Below are 17,211 nucleotides of genomic sequence, written 5' to 3'. Positions count from 1 at the left end.
AAATATTTAATAATAATAATAATAACAAACAATTATTTTATGGTACTAATATTTTTCTCTCAATACTCCGTACTTCTGACAGCGACCGGTGAAGGATGGTGGCACATGCCTGCTGTCACATCACTCCAAATCAACGCTCCAGATTTTCAAGTACGGAAGATCCAACGGCTGAGATTGCTTCATCAGCCCATAACCCTCTAACATGGATTTTCTCTCTCCTACGCTTTCTCTCTCTACTGCACCATGTCCAGCTCGGTCGGGACCCCCTTATATATGGCAAAGACCCTTCTTTTATTTTTCTCTCTCTGTCACTTTCTCTCTCCTCTCTCATCACTCACACACTCACACTCTCTCTCTCTCTCTCTCTAAGCATTGGTTCAAAGCCAAAAATCCTGACTTGGGTCTCAATCGAAAGTGATAGGCCACAAAAGAGAGCCTTTAGTTTCAACACCACACTTCATTCTCAGCTTTCATGGCGATCTCGGAGAACGTGCCACCGTTGCAGCAGGTTAACTACAATTGGGTTTGCTTTCTGCTTTGAAATTTGCCAAAAAAAGGAGTGGGAAAAAAAAAAAAACAAATTTTTGCTTCTTGTTGGAAGTGTGGAGGGCTGTTTTGTTTCTGGGGTGCTTGTGAGTTTGTTGGGATGTTGTGGTGTTTGGATTTGGGTTTTGTTTGATTTTCTTAAGGTTGCTGTGTTTCTGGGTGTGGACTATGGAGTGAGTGCATTGGCATCATGGTGGAGGAGGATGTTGGGGAATGCTTATGCAATGGCTTGAAGCAAATTGAGGGTAGTGGCTTTGAGCTAGGGTTTTATGTGTTTATGTGATTGGTTGATATATATGCTAGTGTGTCTTTGTGTAAAGGAGAAAAACAAAAGAAGGTAAAGCTTGATGATATGAAGCTCTCAACATCAGGGTTGGGGCAGCAGGGACATGAAGGTATCCATTATATTCTAATTATCTCTTTTTACCTTTTTATTTTTGTTAAATTGAGCTAACATTCAGTGCTCTTAGTTTGGCTTCTTGTCATACATGTATATAAATGTTAGGTGTCCCTTTCATGCCCCTTTTGTGTTGCTTGAACATGCTAGTAAGTTTTTTGTTTTCTTTTTCTCTTTTTTATAATTTGATGTGTGAGTAATGATGATAGGAGGGGAGAAGAAGTGTCTGAATTCTGAGCTATGGCATGCATGCGCGGGGCCCTTAGTGTCCCTACCAACTGCTGGGACTCGTGTGGTTTACTTCCCTCAGGGTCATAGTGAGCAGGTTTTTGTTTTTTGTTAACTACTTACTCTACTTTTGATTGTGTCAATTTGCATAATACAGAAGATACAGAATGTTATTAAAAACTTGAGGTTCAAGCCAATTCACTAGATTCTATAAATGTAAATTGAGATGAATGTGCTGAATGTGGATTCCAGGTTGCTGCCACAACTAATAGAGAAATTGATGGACACATTCCCAATTATCCTAGCCTGCCACCCCAGTTGATTTGCCAACTTCATAATGTCACAATGCATGTGGGTATATTATGTTTTTTCTATTAGTCATATATGATGGTTGAGGTATAGTAGAGGAAACTCAGTGAACTGGAGCATGTGTTAATTTTCAGGCAGATATTGAAACAGATGAAGTATATGCTCAAATGACATTGCAGCCGTTGACCCCGGTATCATGTTGTTCTTTGATCAGCTTGATTTGTGGGTTGTGACCCTCTCTTTAATCTTTATGATTCTGGAACTAACGTTTCTTTTTTAACTTTTGATATAGCAAGAGCAGAAGGATACATTTCTTCCTATGGAATTGGGGATTCCAAGTAAGCAGCCATCAAACTATTTTTGCAAGACATTAACAGCCAGTGACACCAGCACACATGGGGGATTCTCTGTTCCTCGTCGTGCAGCTGAGAAAGTTTTCCCTCCGCTGGTAGGGTTCATATTTTGCCTGTGTTTGACACTGGTTGGGTATAGATGCATTTATCTTATATCTGTGCTATACAGGATTTCTCACAGCAACCACCGGCACAGGAGCTTATTGCTAGGGATCTCCATGATGTTGAGTGGAAATTTCGACATATTTTTCGGGGTAGGATTCTAGTTTCTTGTGGATTTAAGTCTAATGATTTGTCAGTTGTTAGTTTATTATGTGAATTAGGGACTTTTGCTTAAGATTTTGAGGCAAGACACTTTATTAGTCAGCACTGTCTAGTATATCTTAAATTAGTTCTTTTAGGTTAAAAACTATAAGTAGGTCCTTAGTTTTAAAAATGTTTTCAATGTGGTCCCTGAATCTAGATTATTGTCAGGTCCCTACAGGACTCAATTAAAAATGATTGAAATTAGGCACCTTTATAATTTTTAAACTATGGGGGGGGGACCTATTTAAAAACTTTGAAAGAGTGCAGGGGATTGCAGTTTAATGTCACCTATCTTAAATCACTATGATCTAGGAAGCCTCCTGTTTGTACTTGTGTCAGATATGTCTTGATAACTACTACTCGCTAGATTTTCCTTCTGTAGTTTTCATGAATTTAACTGATGTGTATGCAAATCCATCAGCTTCAAGATTAGATTCTATATTCTAATATCAACTTTCAGAAACTCAATTAGCTGACCTCGACTATTTTAAATGATTCCTTTCATTTCCTTGTTTTAAATTAAGCCATGAATTTGCCTAATTATTTTTTTTATTTCAAAGTCATTCATTCTACTAGAACAGAAGCATTAAACAAATCTTTTAAGTTTAAGTGCACAATTGTTAAGTTAGAGATGTGTGCTTGTGTTATGAATAATTGTTCTACCTTATACATGATCACAAACTATTAGCTCAATGGTATTTTTTCTACTTACTGGTGTGCCTGCTGCATTCTTTTTATTTCAGGACAGCCAAAACGGCATCTTCTTACTACAGGCTGGAGTATATTTGTTAGTGCCAAGAGACTTGTTGCTGGAGATTCTGTGCTTTTCATATGGTACTTTTACCTCTTTAAGCAACCTTTTCTTACCCCCTGAATGCTGCAGATTGATTCTTTTAATGTTTTTCCTATGTACATTTACTTCTAGGAATGAGAAGAATCAGCTTCTTCTAGGAATACGTCGTGCCAATCGACCACAAACTGTAATGCCATCATCAGTTCTATCCAGTGATAGCATGCACATTGGACTTCTTGCAGCCGCTGCCCATGCTGCAGCAACTAATAGCTGTTTTACTGTGTTCTACAATCCAAGGTTGTGAATGTTGTCAAACTTTCTACTTATGATACTTCTCCATAGGAAATTAGAATGCTTATTTTAACAGTTACATCATCGGCAGGGCTAGTCCATCTGAGTTTGTCATACCACTCTCGAAATATATCAAAGCTGTGTACCATACACGTATTTCTGTTGGTATGCGTTTCAGGATGCTTTTTGAAACTGAAGAGTCAAGTGTCCGCAGGTATTGGCACACATCAGTTATTTTTTTCCTTAAGCAACTGTAATATTTTTGTTCTTGAATATCTAGAGATATTTAATCCAACCCTTAGACCAGTTAAGATAGTCATGCTTATGAGACTCTGTGCCTTTAAGAAACATCAAGATAGAAATAGCTTGCCTTTGCTTGTAAAATGGTTGAAATGTCATGTGCATTTATTATTATTTTTTATTTTTGTAAATGAGACAAAAAATGGAAGGTTTGCAAATTGCCATCTGAAGACAGTGGAGAGTGGAGACTTAGTGGAAAGATATTATTCTTTTTTTCCTTTTCTTATCATTGTGTCATCTTTGTTTTTGCAGGTATATGGGTACAATAACTGGCATAAGTGATTTGGATTCTGTTCGATGGCCGAATTCTCATTGGCGTTCTGTCAAGGTAAGGAAACACATTGTAATGTATTCAAAAGACTATATGGCAGCATATAGAGTACCTTTAGTTATTGTGTAAAATTTAATGCCACTTTGCAATTACACATCTTGTTATATAGACTGTGCATATGGATGTAGTCATTTTAGATAACTGACCATGTTTGAAGAATGCGCTTCTCCATACTAATCATAATATCTAATCGTGTTTCATATAATTTATTTGGTATTTCTTTCTTCTCATTAAGCCATGAGATTTCCCCTTGTACTCCCTTTTTAATATTATTCACTTTTGCCTAGCAAAAAAAAAATTAAGCCATGAGATTTATTGCAGTGTGTCTGAGTAGTGAGTACTGCATCTTTTCTGTAGTCTTAGTTGCCTTTATTATTCAGCTATTAGTTGAAATACCCTACGATGCATTGGAGCTTGTCAAATTTTGAATATTCAATCATTAAAATGAAAAACATTTTATACTATCAATCAAGGGCTTATGTACTGCCTTATTAAATGAACATTAAATTGAGAGAAGTGTTGTTTGAACTTTGAATGCTATGAACAATTTTATTTATTTATTTTTGAAAAGCCATTTCAATTTATTGTTATTTGTCTCATGCACAGGGAACTATAGATGCATATTTAGGTTATTTCGCATTTCTTCTTATCATGATTCATGTGTTAACTTGTTTTACTGATTTCTGATTATTGTTATTGTTATCGTTGTTGTTGTTGTTATTATTATTATTATATAAATAAGGAATGTTAGGCATAACACTATGCTCCTTTGTGATTGTCCCAGAAGACTGATCTACAGTGACAGCATTTTAAGATTTCAGGGTTTGATTTCATTAGATGTTTTAAAAGAATTGCTATTGCTTAATCCTTTATTCTGTTGTGGATAGGTTGGTTGGGATGAATCAACAGCTGGAGAGAGACAACCCCGAGTGTCTCTATGGGAAATTGAGCCATTAACAACATTCCCGATGTATCCATCATTATTTCCCCTCAGACTGAAACGTCCATGGCATCCTGGCACCTCATCTTTGCATGGTATTTTTTTTTTCTCCGTGCTTACTTTTTTTTTATTATAGATTTCATTCTAATTAACAATAAGTTAGTAATATACAACATAATTTTTTTTTAATAAAAGGAGATTTTCTCCCAAATAGGAGGATCTCTAGGTTTGAGAATATGTATCCTCCCGAAACAGTTAAGAGTTTTTTTTTTGGGGATTTGGATGGGGCAATGAATTGCCTTTTGAGAAATGCTAGCAACTCAGTTCTATGAAACACTCTTGAACACAATTTTTATTGTTTGTTGAAATTTATTGGAAATCACATTATTTTATGTGTTCCACTTTATATTTATGAGCCTCATTTATGATTTTGTAGTTTCCAACAAATTTTTAAGCAATAGTAGAAGTATGTTAGAAGGAGTGTGTTGCTACCCAAAGATTTTCATTTTATTGTTATGTTCTCATTAAAAATAGATGAAAAATGCTAGCAAAGCACTCTTTTAAACACATTCTAATTGGTTGAAGTTTATTGAAAAACACAAAATTTAATGGATTCCACATCCTATTTAAAGACTCTATCCTAATTTTGTAGTTTTCAATAAATTTTAACCAATAAGGAGTGTGTTAAGACAAATGTATTGCTAGCATTCCTCAAAATAGATATAACTTTACACATTGCTTGTTTCATAAGTTAACCACAAGCATTGTTTCTTAAATAGAAATTACCTTATAAATTAAATATATATTTTACTTGCTTATAAAACATGCAAAAGCAGCCAAATCACCCATGTGGAGGCACGTGTATCGTACTGGTTAAGTAACTAATTGTTTAAATTTTAGTAAAAAAATGAAATTATTCCTAGTGAGATCTAGGCAGCAAGTATCCTAAATATCAGCATTTTGGCTTGTGTATCTAATATCTAGTATGCTTATCTGTATTGTGTTACATATCCAAGACATATCCTATTCCTATCCTTTTTTGGATCTTTTCTATTCAAAACTTTAGACTGGACTGGACCATTGAATGCTTAAACTTACTGAGACAGCCTTAAATATCCTTAGTCAAATCCTTCTTTCTCTATCTTAAATATCTAGGTTTGGAGTGATTTTTTTTTGATAAATATTGATATTTTAAGTTTATATTTACGTTTCTCCTTTTCTCCACTCATTAGAGGGAAAGTTTTACATTTTCTATAGTCTCTTCCTTCTACCAAACATAATATGATTTATTTTTGATATTTTTGTGACAAAATGTATGTGTATGTTACAAATGTTCAGATTATTATGTTTTCTCACAATCAACCTCTATATATTAAACATGAATGACTGTATTGTATGAGAGCACTTTTAGGGACTTCTCTTTAATAAGAGTGTTTTTAGACATTTTTTTAATGAAAGGGTTTTGTAGAGATTTTTTTAAACTTTTTTTATCTAATTTATTATTTATTTATCATGTTTATTTATAAATTATAATATTTTTAAAATAAATTATCAATAATTAAAAATAATCTTATGTCATAATATAAATTATTTATCATAAATTTAAAATATAATTAATATGGTTAAAAATGTCTTTTTATTCAAATTTTAAATATAATTTATATATTCAGATATAATTTTTATTTGTATATTTAATTTATCATAAATTTTAGTTATACATAATAAATAACATTTAGCTTATGCATTGCACAGTCTAAAATACTAGTTTATTATAAATGGAAATCAAGTTAGCCATATTAGTTTTCTAGTTTTCATATTTCTTCAATTTATGTACATAACACGGATTAGATTTAGATTTGCTTGTTAATCCACATTTAGGTGGTGTTGTGTCATTCATCCCTTCTCTTTCCAAGCGAATGATATGGTTGTTTTTAGCGTTTTCTTCTGCCTCCTTTCTTCACTAATGATCTTGTTACAGATGGTAGAGATGAAGCAGCTAATGGACTAATGTGGCTGAGAGGTGGACATGTAGACCAAGGTCTCAACTCTCTGAATTTTCAAGGAGCTGGTATGTTGCCCTGGATGCAGCAGAGACTGGATCCATCTTTACTTGGAAACGATCAGAATCAACAGTACCAAGCTATGTTGGCAGCTGGCTTGCAGAACCTAGGTAGTGGATATCTCATGAAGCAACAAATGATGAACTTTCAACAGCCTTTCCACTACCTTCAACAATCAGGAAACAACAATGCTTCTCCTTTGCAACTTCAGCAGCAACAAACAATTCAACAATCGGCGTCTTCCAACTTGCTGCAGCCACAAGCCAATATGATGACTGAGAACCTTTCTCAGCACCTCCTTCAGAAACCACACAACAATCAAGAAGTCCAAGTGCAACAGCAGCAACATACTTTTCAAGACACGCTTTTAATTCCAGGTGATCAGCTCCATCAGAGACAACACTCTGGTGTTCCTTCACCATCGTATTCGAAACCGGATTTCTTGGATGCGAGCATGAAGTTCCCGGCTTCGGTTTCCCCAGGACAAAACATGCTTAGTTCACTTTGTCCTGAAGGAAGTGGCAGTCTCTTGAACTTATCAAGGAGCGGACAGTCCTTGCTGACCGAACAATTACCCCAACAACAGTGGACCCAAAAGTATGCACCTGGTCAGGTCAATGCTTATGGAAGCACTATGTCACATGCACAATATTCTGGAAAAGATTCTGCAATGGTGCTACCACATTGTAATTCAGATGCCCAAAATCCTACACTCTTTGGCGTCAATATTGATTCATCTGGCCTTCTCCTTCCCACCACGGTCCCTGGTTACACCACCTCGTCTGCTGACACTAATTCATCAACAATGCCATTAGGGGAGTCTGGCTTTCAGGGCTCTCTATATGGATGCATGCAAGATACATCTGAGTTGTTGCAAAGTGTAGGGCACGTTGACCCACAAAACCAGTCTCAAACCTTTGTCAAGGTATGCTTTTTAAGTATTCTGCAGCTTTTTCTGCCCCATATTTTCACTTAATCGTGTTGCTGAATTGTCATTCCACAGGTTTACAAATCAGGGTCAGTTGGGCGCTCACTTAACATATCCCGGTTCAGCAGCTATCATGAACTTCGCGAGGAGTTGGGTCAGATGTTTGGAATTGAGGGGAAGTTAGAAGACCCTCTTAGATCAGGCTGGCAGCTTGTGTTCGTTGACAGGGAGAATGATGTTCTTCTCCTTGGAGACGATCCGTGGGAGTAAGTACTATTACTAGTTTTTTGCTCAATGAACTTGCTTTGTGATTGAAATATTCCATTCTTGATTTTTTAATGCTTAATATATCATTTGGTCCCTGAATTTTTTAGCAAACTTTAAATTAGGTTTTTAAACTAATTTTTTTTTTGTAATTAAGTCCTTATGTTTTATATTTATGTAATGTAGTCCTTAGGGTTAAGCAATCATTTACAATTTGTGAAATTTCACAAAATATTCTTTATGTCATCATCTATGAACAACCATATCAGATTTGTATTCCATATCATCATCTATATATATCATGTTTTAATCTCAACCTGTAAAAATTCTTTACTATTCCAAAATTTTATGATTAGGGAGGTTATAAGGGAATTTTAGCCAGTAGGGATTAAAACTTGATGCACGTGATGAATGATAATATGGAATGCCAATTTAATGTGGTTGTTCAAGTAAGAAGATATAAATAATATTTTGTGAAATTTCATGCATTGCAAATGAATTCCTTACTCCAAAACTAAATTACAAAAATATAGAAAGAGGACAGATTTAAGTACAATTATTTTTAGTTTAGGGACTAATTGAAATTTTCCAAAAATTTCAGGAACCAAATAATGTATTAAATCATTTTTTAATTAAAAAGCATGCTACACTCGGTTCATGTTTGTTGACATTTTCTTCATTGGTGTGTTTTACATCTTGTAGATCATTTGTCAATAATGTTTGGTATATCAAAATACTTTCACCTGAAGACATTCAGAAAATGGGGGAACAAGCAGTAGAATCCCTTGCACTAAGTTCAGGACAAAGGCTAAATGGTGCTGAATCTCAGGACATTGTTTCTGGACCACCATCTATTGGCTCACTTGAGTACTGAGATTATTGAAACATGTATTTCTACACGTTTATTACTAAGGTTGGAACATGTTGTGTATGATCAGTTACCCCTTTTCGCCATCTTTATTATTTCTATCAGCATTGAAGAAAGTATACATTTAATCATTTATGATATAAAAAAAAAGAAACTTAGGACATGCTTCTGTGCCAATTTGAACTTGGGGCACTGCAGGCTAGAGTTAGTGTTACAGCTATTTTAGAGTATGTGATTAAACTTTTGCATGAACTAATGTACTCTAAATAGGAAACTAGAGGAGGCTGTTTATGCTTGAGCTGTCTTTGTATTCTACAATGCAATTACTTCTTTTTTCCCAGCTAAGTGGTCGAACTTTTAATTCAATTGGATGAGTTGTATTTTTATATTTTCATTGAAACCATTCTGAAATGTCTCTTAGATGCTACTCTGCTGTTTGTAATTTGTGCAGGGTTGAGCATTATTCGTCAATGCTCTATAAAAAATTACTGTTTTGTTGGTGTTGAACTTTGTACTAATACTCCCTCTTCTAGCAAATAAGTAAAGTAAAAATAAAAGTTAATGTTGGTCTTAATGATGTCATTTTCAAAATATTTCCTAATTTAATTGATATTGTATTTCTAATGAGTCTTGTTTTTATTTATTTATTTAATTTATTTAGTTCTAATGACGGGTTTAGGTAAATGGGTTGCTTTTGTAAAATTAAATAATGCTAACTAATTTTTTAGTTACCATGTTTTTTTTTGTTTGAGAAAGTCTTTTTTTTTTTCTTTAATACAAGTCTCTAAACTTTTTTAAAAAATCTAATTAAGTTTTATAACTTGATATTCATAATTGGTTCTTAATCTTCTATATATTTTCTACTTGTAAATGAGTTCTTAAGAGTTAATAATAAATTATAGTGACTTAACCTTCACAAAAGTAACAATTTGTGGTGTTTTTATTAATTTCAGTGATCAAATTACATAGAATTGTAAAAGATCAGGGTCCAATTACATTTTTTTAATTTATGGATCAAATAAAAAATTCCCAAAGGTTTAGAGATATACTAACGTATTTTTTCCAATAGATCCTCACTACTCAAAAATTGTTGGCTATGTATTATTGTTGGATTATGGCATATCACAAATTTTTGGTATGAAGGATTTTATACGAAAATTGTTATGAATGACGGCTAATAAGAAAATATGTTAGAAGAAAAAATAAACGTTAAGAAGGAAACCAAAAGATGATAAAAAAGAATGTTTTCTGTTTACTTTCCTTTATGTTGAGTCTTCCCATAAAAATGCTTCATTTATCATTTTTTACTTTCACGAGTTCAGTCTTCAATATGGTTTGTGCTTATTTTATCTGGCCTTTTATTTTTAGCACAATTACATCTGGTTTTTACATTGGGGGTGGGGGAGAATTTCATCGTTTCTTTTTGTAAATAGCAAAATAATGTGTAATTTCCAGTAGGGTTATTAATATAACATTCAGTTTAGTATAATTAGCAATAGTATTATTAATATAAGAATCTCGTTAAAATAATATAAACATACCAATTATGAAATTAATAAATATAAATATTAAATAATATAAATATATTAAATTTAAATGTTTTTGATTTCTTTAATATAACAATTATGCAATATTTAAGGAATTAAAATTGTTCATTTAAAATCTAGAGACCAAAATTACAGAATTGTATTATGAAAGTAATAACAATGCAATTAAGCCAATATATCAATTATTGCATTTTCACAAATAAAAAAAATAGTTTTAGTTTATAACTGGGCTATATTGTTTGTTTCTGGCTCGTCTCAAATAGACAGCATTATGAAACTTTTTTTTAACAGTTCTAATAAAAAATTGCTAAAGATTATTTTAAAAGCATGACAGTCAGCAAGTCCGTTGTAGTCTAGTTGGTTGGGATACTCGGCTCTCACCCGAGAGACCCGGGTTCAAGTCCCGGCAACGGAATCCTAAGTTTTTATTAATAAAAAAAGTTGTTTAGTTGTGTTATTCAAGTATATAGTTTTATGATAACTTACTTGTAAAAATGCATTTTTTATACCATGTCTGATATTAATTGTCCACCCAAATGTCTCTTGAAAGAATGTCTGCCGCACTCCAATTCGGTCTTTATTATAAGACAATTTTTAGAAAAATAATAGCTCTTTGTAAAATTCCATCTACATTTATTAATTTTATTGGTATTGGTGCATAAATTTTGTAGTGTAAAATTTCAACTCTAATAATAATTTTATAAGTATATTCACCCAAAAAAATATTTAATAATAAGTACAATATAATTTAATAATAAGAAAGGTAAAATTAGTATTATGTTTTATAAAAGTAATAAAATCAGCTAAATTACTTATTAGTCCGTATAATTCTGTTATAGGTAGAGAGTAAAACATAAATATAGAAAAGTTACTAAGTCAATAATCGCATGGGTAAATTAAGAAGATAATTCATAAGGCTTGATGAAATCACACGAACATGTCCAGTTTTCATACTCGTATTTATGTATTTTTCGGACACAATATCAGTATAATTTGAAGTGGTCAATGTCAATAATTTCTAGAGCACCAACCATGACGCATAAAAATAGTTTCATATTGGAAAATTTCCCCTTGTTTTAGAAAATAAAATTAAATCAGAAAAACACTCGATCATCCCTTCCTATTATTATAACAACAAAGTAGTACCAACTAAATTGAATTGAGGTTTTTATGAAATGTAACGAAGGCATTATTTTCCGCTATTCACATTATTATTATGCTGTTTATAAAATAATAAAATCTAACAGGAAACGAGTATTATATGTTTGATGTTGATGATTTATTTTGCTTCTACAGAAGAACTGAAAATCAAAGGTTAGCACGTTTAGCTTTAACAAAAAATCACAAAGTTGATTAGTATTTTTTCCACTCAGTAGAGCCTTGCTGGAAAGATACTAGTGCTACCATGCAGGTTTTTTTCGCTACATTGCTGTAGTATTCTACAGCATGAATTGATCGATCCTCGTAATAATGTTCCAAAAATCCGAACATCAACATATAGCTCCTATTTCATTCTTGTATTATATTTTACTGACTTAAAAAGGCTGCACATGAATTAAAAAGGAGGGCCTTCAACATAAAATCATAACCTCAACAAACCCCTATTATACTAAATACACCATTATGTTTAACAACAATTCCATCATGTACTACGGTCTATTCGTTGTTTTAGAGGCCAATGACCTAGTATACATGCTACAATTAGACTTCACATTCACAATACTTACGTTTTCATAACAGTTACTCGCCAGTCACCACTTCTCTAACTAATTTTTTTTAAAATTTTTATAATTCCAGTTATTAATTCAAAATCTGGCAGAAAACCAGATAGCATCTGCAAACACCTCTCGAACCCAATACTTTCACAAGTTACATAGCAAAAGCAGAAATTCAGTGAATTGAATCGAAAAGTTCAATTAGTTTAACTCTTTACCTACAAGCTTCAACATTTGCTCCTAAAATATTAGAATAAAAGCCCCCTGATTTCAACGACATGAATAAAAATACACAACCCCAGACTGTTCAATGTAAGGTTGTCAAATCCTAAAGTGAACTAGTAAACTCATAACAACAATGAGTTTAAGATCCTAATTAGAGAAAAGGAGTTAACTCAAACAAACTCTTTTCCTGGTAAACTCAGATAAACTCTTTAAACTATTGTAAACTGTAATAAACTCTCGAATTAAGAAGCGAATTTGAAATCAAATGCAATTTTTACCCCATTGACCCCATAGTGTTAGTGTTTTACAATGACTAAAATGATTTGAAGAAATTAATTTTTTTTTTGAAATATTTTCACTTTAGGAACTAATGTTTTAACAAAATTATATATAATTTGATCATCTATGTAGTTTAATCTTATTTAGTACTAATATGCTAAAACACTTTATTATTGTAGTTTACTACTTGACCTTTTTACAGAGTTGAAATGTTGAATTATTATTGTGTTAAGAGTATTATGTTAGAATTATTACAATTTCACTTTCCAAAATATATTGATAGATTAAATCTTTATCGGAAAAATAAGCATAATTAAAGGAGTATGATAATTTAAAAGATATATAACTTTATATGCAAGAACTTAAGGTAAGTCATATCTTTATTATACATATAAAGTTTGTTACATACATCCATAACTATTTTTCAAAAAGAAGTAGAAGATCCAGCCGCCTAAAATTATAATGTATAGACACCAATTACATCACTAGTATTAGAAAATAAAGTAAAGAAAATTTTTCACCCCAAATATACATCCAAAAAGGAACTAACTACTTACAGAGTTGAAATGTTGAATTATTATTGTGTTAAGAGTATTATGTTATATGTATTTATGCCATTAATAGGTTTTTTTTAGTATTTTTTTAATAATATTTATACAGTTGAAATATTTTTTATTACTAGTAAGAGAGTAGCCTACGACTCAAGTCTACAAAAGCTTCATAAGTTAATGTAAACTTTCGAATTTGACAACCTTAGTTCAATGGATGCAAAATAATACAGAAAGAAACTCAGGGAAGGAAAAAAAAAAAAAAGGAACAAACCAACTAGAAACAGTAACTTATCCATCTTTTTACTTCAAAAATATGGTACCAGAGCACTAAAACCTTTACCCAGAATTGAACTCTTTCCCTGAGACGAGTAACACTTACTCTACCCAAAATAAAGTACCTCATTTGGCTTCATGTTTAGGTAAGGTAAATGTTAATTTTTATACACACGTTCGGTTTTAAGAAGAAAATTAATTGATTCCGGGCACAAAATTGATTGAGTTGAAGCAAATTTTGTGTTGCAAAAAAATGAATTTTATACTGACAAAATTATACTACTTACTGGCTTTTAAAATAAAAACACCCAACATAAATCAAAATCAATTCTAAACAGAATCAATTTACAAACACCTCGAACATAAATCAGTTCACTTCAAAATCAATCCTAATCAGAATCACTTTTGGCAAATGAATTCACAAACACTCACTCGAATACACACGAAATTGACATAAATAAATTAATCACACATCACAAGAACCTGCATAAAACACAATGACGAAAAATGAAAACACGCGACTAGATAAATAAATAAATACGATTAATTGGATATCCAAGGCTTCAGCATTGAAACAATCAACACATAAAACCAACACCACACTAAAGACGAGGGTTTGCCAATTAGAACTATAGCAACGCAAATACATGAAATTCAGAAGTAAACACAGAAGAACCAGAGACACAAACACATATGGCATTTCCCCTATTCAATTCACCTATAATTATTAACAATCCACGCGTTCACGAAGGGATATTGAGAGCTTTAAGAATTTTCATACCGAACCCTTGGCCGGTGGCGCGGCGGCGGAATCGGCGGCAGGAATGCGGACGTAGCCTAGCTTCTTGGTGGTTTGGATCTCGTCGTCCTCGGAGGAGGAGTCGTCGTCGTAGGTGGCGCGGTAGTCGTGGTGGCGCGTGGCGAAGACGGACCAGACGAGGTACATGGTGGCGGCGGTGAGGGCGCCGCAGCCGACGCCGAAGAGGAGGGCGAGGGCGACGCTGAGGATGTCCTTGGTGCGGTCGCGGAGGGAGGAGAAGTCGTAAGCCGAGGGAAACCCTAGGGAGGCGCGTGGGTTGACGCGCTCGGCTTCGATGCGGGGGCGGGTGGGGAAGAAGAGGTCGTTGCTGTCTGATACGTAGAGAGGCGTGAAGGATCGGATCTCGGTGATGGTGGCGAAGGTGTTCGAGGAAGGGTTGCGGAAGGAGTAAGAGGAGATTATGAAGGTCCTGCAGGGACGCGCCGTCGCGGGGGCGGCGGAGAGGGAGAGGAGGAAGGCGCCGAGCACGACGGCGATCGCGAGACGAGACATCATGAAATTGAAATCCAAAAATGACTGATGAGAGAATAGAAGGGTCAGAATGGAGATAAGAAATGGATGAAAAATGTGAACGTTTTTGTTTGCGTGTGGTCAGTTTCCAATGGTGTAGCTTCCAAGGACAAGTCAATTAATTTTCTTATTCAAAATTAAAAAAAAAAAAAAACTCAAGTCAAAATAGGTGATACCCCTCTCATAATAACCGTCTCATCCAACAAATCTGTAGTATCACAAAGGAGTCAAGTATTTTCCTAAATTATTTTAAAAAAAATAGTAAAAATTAATATAATAATGACTACATATAAAAAATAAAAATGATTCTAAAGTAAAATTTATACAAAGAATAAAAAATATGTAGTTTGTATATGGATAATTATAAAAATAAAATTATCTAAAAATGGGAAAATCAGCTAGAATAATCTCATTTATTAATCTATACTAATATATAAAGGGGATATCTTTTTCAGTAACTACCTTGGTCTCCATTTTTTTTTACCATTATACCTTTTTATTTTAAAAAATTATAAAAAAATATTTTTTAATCAAATTTAAGAACTTGAAACTAATAAATCTATACTAATTCTAATATATAATGGGGATATTACTTTTAATAACTACTTTAGGTTTCTATTTTCAACAACTACCTTTTTTATGAATAATTTTCATTTTTTCCTTTTTATTTATTTATTTTCTTTTAATACAATGCAGGCACGAAGTGCCTTTTTCTTGCTAGTAATTAATAGGGAAATAGGTATTTCGTACTTTTATATATTCATTTTTTTTAAATTTTAATTTTTTTGTTCTAAATCTATACTAATATATAAAGTGGATACCTTTTTCAGTAACTACCTTGGTCTCCACTGTTTTTGACCATTATACCCTTTTATTTTAAAAAAATTATAAAAAAAATATTTTTTAATCAAATTTAAGAACTTGAAACTAATAAATCTATACTAATACTAATACTAATATATAATGGGGATATCACTTTTAATAACTACTTTAGGTTTCTATTTTCAATAACTACCTTTTTTATGAATAATTTTCATTTTTTCCTTTTTATTTATTTATTTTCTTTTAATACAATGCAGGCACGAAGTGCCTTTTTCTTGCTAGTAATTAGTAGGAAAATAGGTATTTCGTACTTTTATATATTTATTTTTTTTAAATTTTAATTTTTTTGTTCTAAAGATAATAGTATTGATATAAAAATAAAAATTTATTTTTCAAAAAGTTTTGAAAGAAGAAATTTTGTTAAATTTAACGATAATAAATAATGTCAAATATAAAATTAAAAATCAATTGAGTGATTATCAAAATTTATTTATTTTATAATAGGTAAATATTAGTAAATTCGAAACATTATGTGATTGTTTATTTATTTAAAAATATTTAAAAATTATCTATATTTATTGAATCATTGGGTGTTACATCTAATCTTTAGACCTTAATTCTAGTTTGAATCTTATATTTATAAGACTAATTAATTTTTAATATTATTTTTTATTATTCAAAAATTTAAAAGTAAAAAAAACAAGAAATTATTTTTTATATATAAGTATAAATACAATATATATATATATATATATGTATATATATATATATATATATTAAGAAATAACTTTTGAAATAATTATTTTCCTCCCACATATTTCTACATAATATAACGATGCATTAATATAAAAAAAAACATCATAAAACATTAATTATTATATTAGTTTTAAAATAAAATATAAAAACATTAATTTCTTACAATAATTATATTATTACAAACTTTTTACATTACAAATTATATTATTATTATTATATATATATATATATTTACATTTTTAACATTTAAAATTTTCTTTTGTATTTTGATTAAATTTTACAATTTATAATCTAAAATGTGTATATGTATGATTTAAAAAATTATTTTTGTTGAGAAACTTACTAGTTCAACATTTCCAATCTAATAATGGAAAGGTCTTGTTATATCTTGAGAAACTTAAGTGGGAGTCTGCATATAAGTTTTTGTTTTTTTTAGGGCATTACATTGCATGTATTTGGATTTAGGCCCGGGCAAAATTTTCCAGCCAATTCGAAACTGACGGTTAGGTTGGATGAAGAGGATTGATTCTAAGGTATTTTAGATTTTTTCAGATGCAGCTTTCGAGTTTAAACGGATTTGAACGATCAGATTCGGTGTTAGAATTTTCTCATCCGATAATCTCGAATTCGACCGTTTATCTTCTTCGTCTTCATCATTCCATCTTTTGTTACTTCGTCTTCTTCTTTCTTCGTCTTCTTTCTTCTTTTTCACTCCGTTCCATCTTCTGTTACTTCGTCTTCTTCTTTCTTCTTCTTCACTCCATAAACATCTTCTTCTCTTCAATCTTTCCCTGCCATG

General features: G+C 32.0%; 2 protein-coding genes and 1 non-coding gene across 4 annotated transcripts; 2 read left to right on the top strand and 1 right to left on the bottom strand.

Moving 5' to 3' along the window:
• The first annotated feature begins 290 nt into the window (after positions 1-290).
• LOC109795446 (auxin response factor 8) lies at positions 291-9,280 on the top strand. 2 transcript variants are annotated; one of them, XM_020354964.3, is made up of 15 exons: positions 291-508; positions 867-941; positions 1,153-1,268; positions 1,424-1,522; positions 1,615-1,671; positions 1,773-1,928; positions 2,003-2,087; positions 2,883-2,973; positions 3,065-3,229; positions 3,315-3,437; positions 3,776-3,851; positions 4,742-4,889; positions 6,773-7,779; positions 7,858-8,048; positions 8,749-9,280. In XM_020354964.3, the coding sequence occupies exons 2-15, from the start codon at positions 899-901 to the stop codon at positions 8,918-8,920; spliced, it is 2,529 nt and encodes an 842-aa protein (XP_020210553.1). In that variant the 5' UTR covers positions 291-508; positions 867-898; the 3' UTR covers positions 8,921-9,280. The 2 variants fall into 2 exon arrangements, with proteins under 2 accessions (XP_020210553.1, XP_020210543.1); XM_020354954.3 differs by having other exon boundaries at positions 291-941.
• A 1,523-nt stretch (positions 9,281-10,803) lies between these two features.
• TRNAE-CUC (transfer RNA glutamic acid (anticodon CUC)) lies at positions 10,804-10,876 on the top strand. Its single transcript has one exon. It is a non-coding gene; the product is annotated as a tRNA-Glu (tRNA).
• Positions 10,877-14,026: 3,150 nt separating this feature from the next.
• On the bottom strand, positions 14,027-14,925 carry LOC145955903 (uncharacterized). The gene has a single exon (XM_083071322.1). The coding sequence runs from the start codon at positions 14,817-14,819 to the stop codon at positions 14,280-14,282; it is 540 nt and encodes a 179-aa protein (XP_082927448.1). The 5' UTR covers positions 14,820-14,925; the 3' UTR covers positions 14,027-14,279.
• Positions 14,926-17,211: the final 2,286 nt, after the last annotated feature.

This window comes from Cajanus cajan, chromosome 3 (assembly GCF_000230855.2).
Source record: "Cajanus cajan strain Asha chromosome 3, NIPB_CcT2T_4, whole genome shotgun sequence".
Classification (NCBI taxonomy): Eukaryota; Viridiplantae; Streptophyta; class Magnoliopsida; order Fabales; family Fabaceae; genus Cajanus; species Cajanus cajan.
The sequence above is the reverse complement of the archived record's forward strand: the minus strand, read 5'-3'. Positions and strand labels throughout refer to the sequence as shown.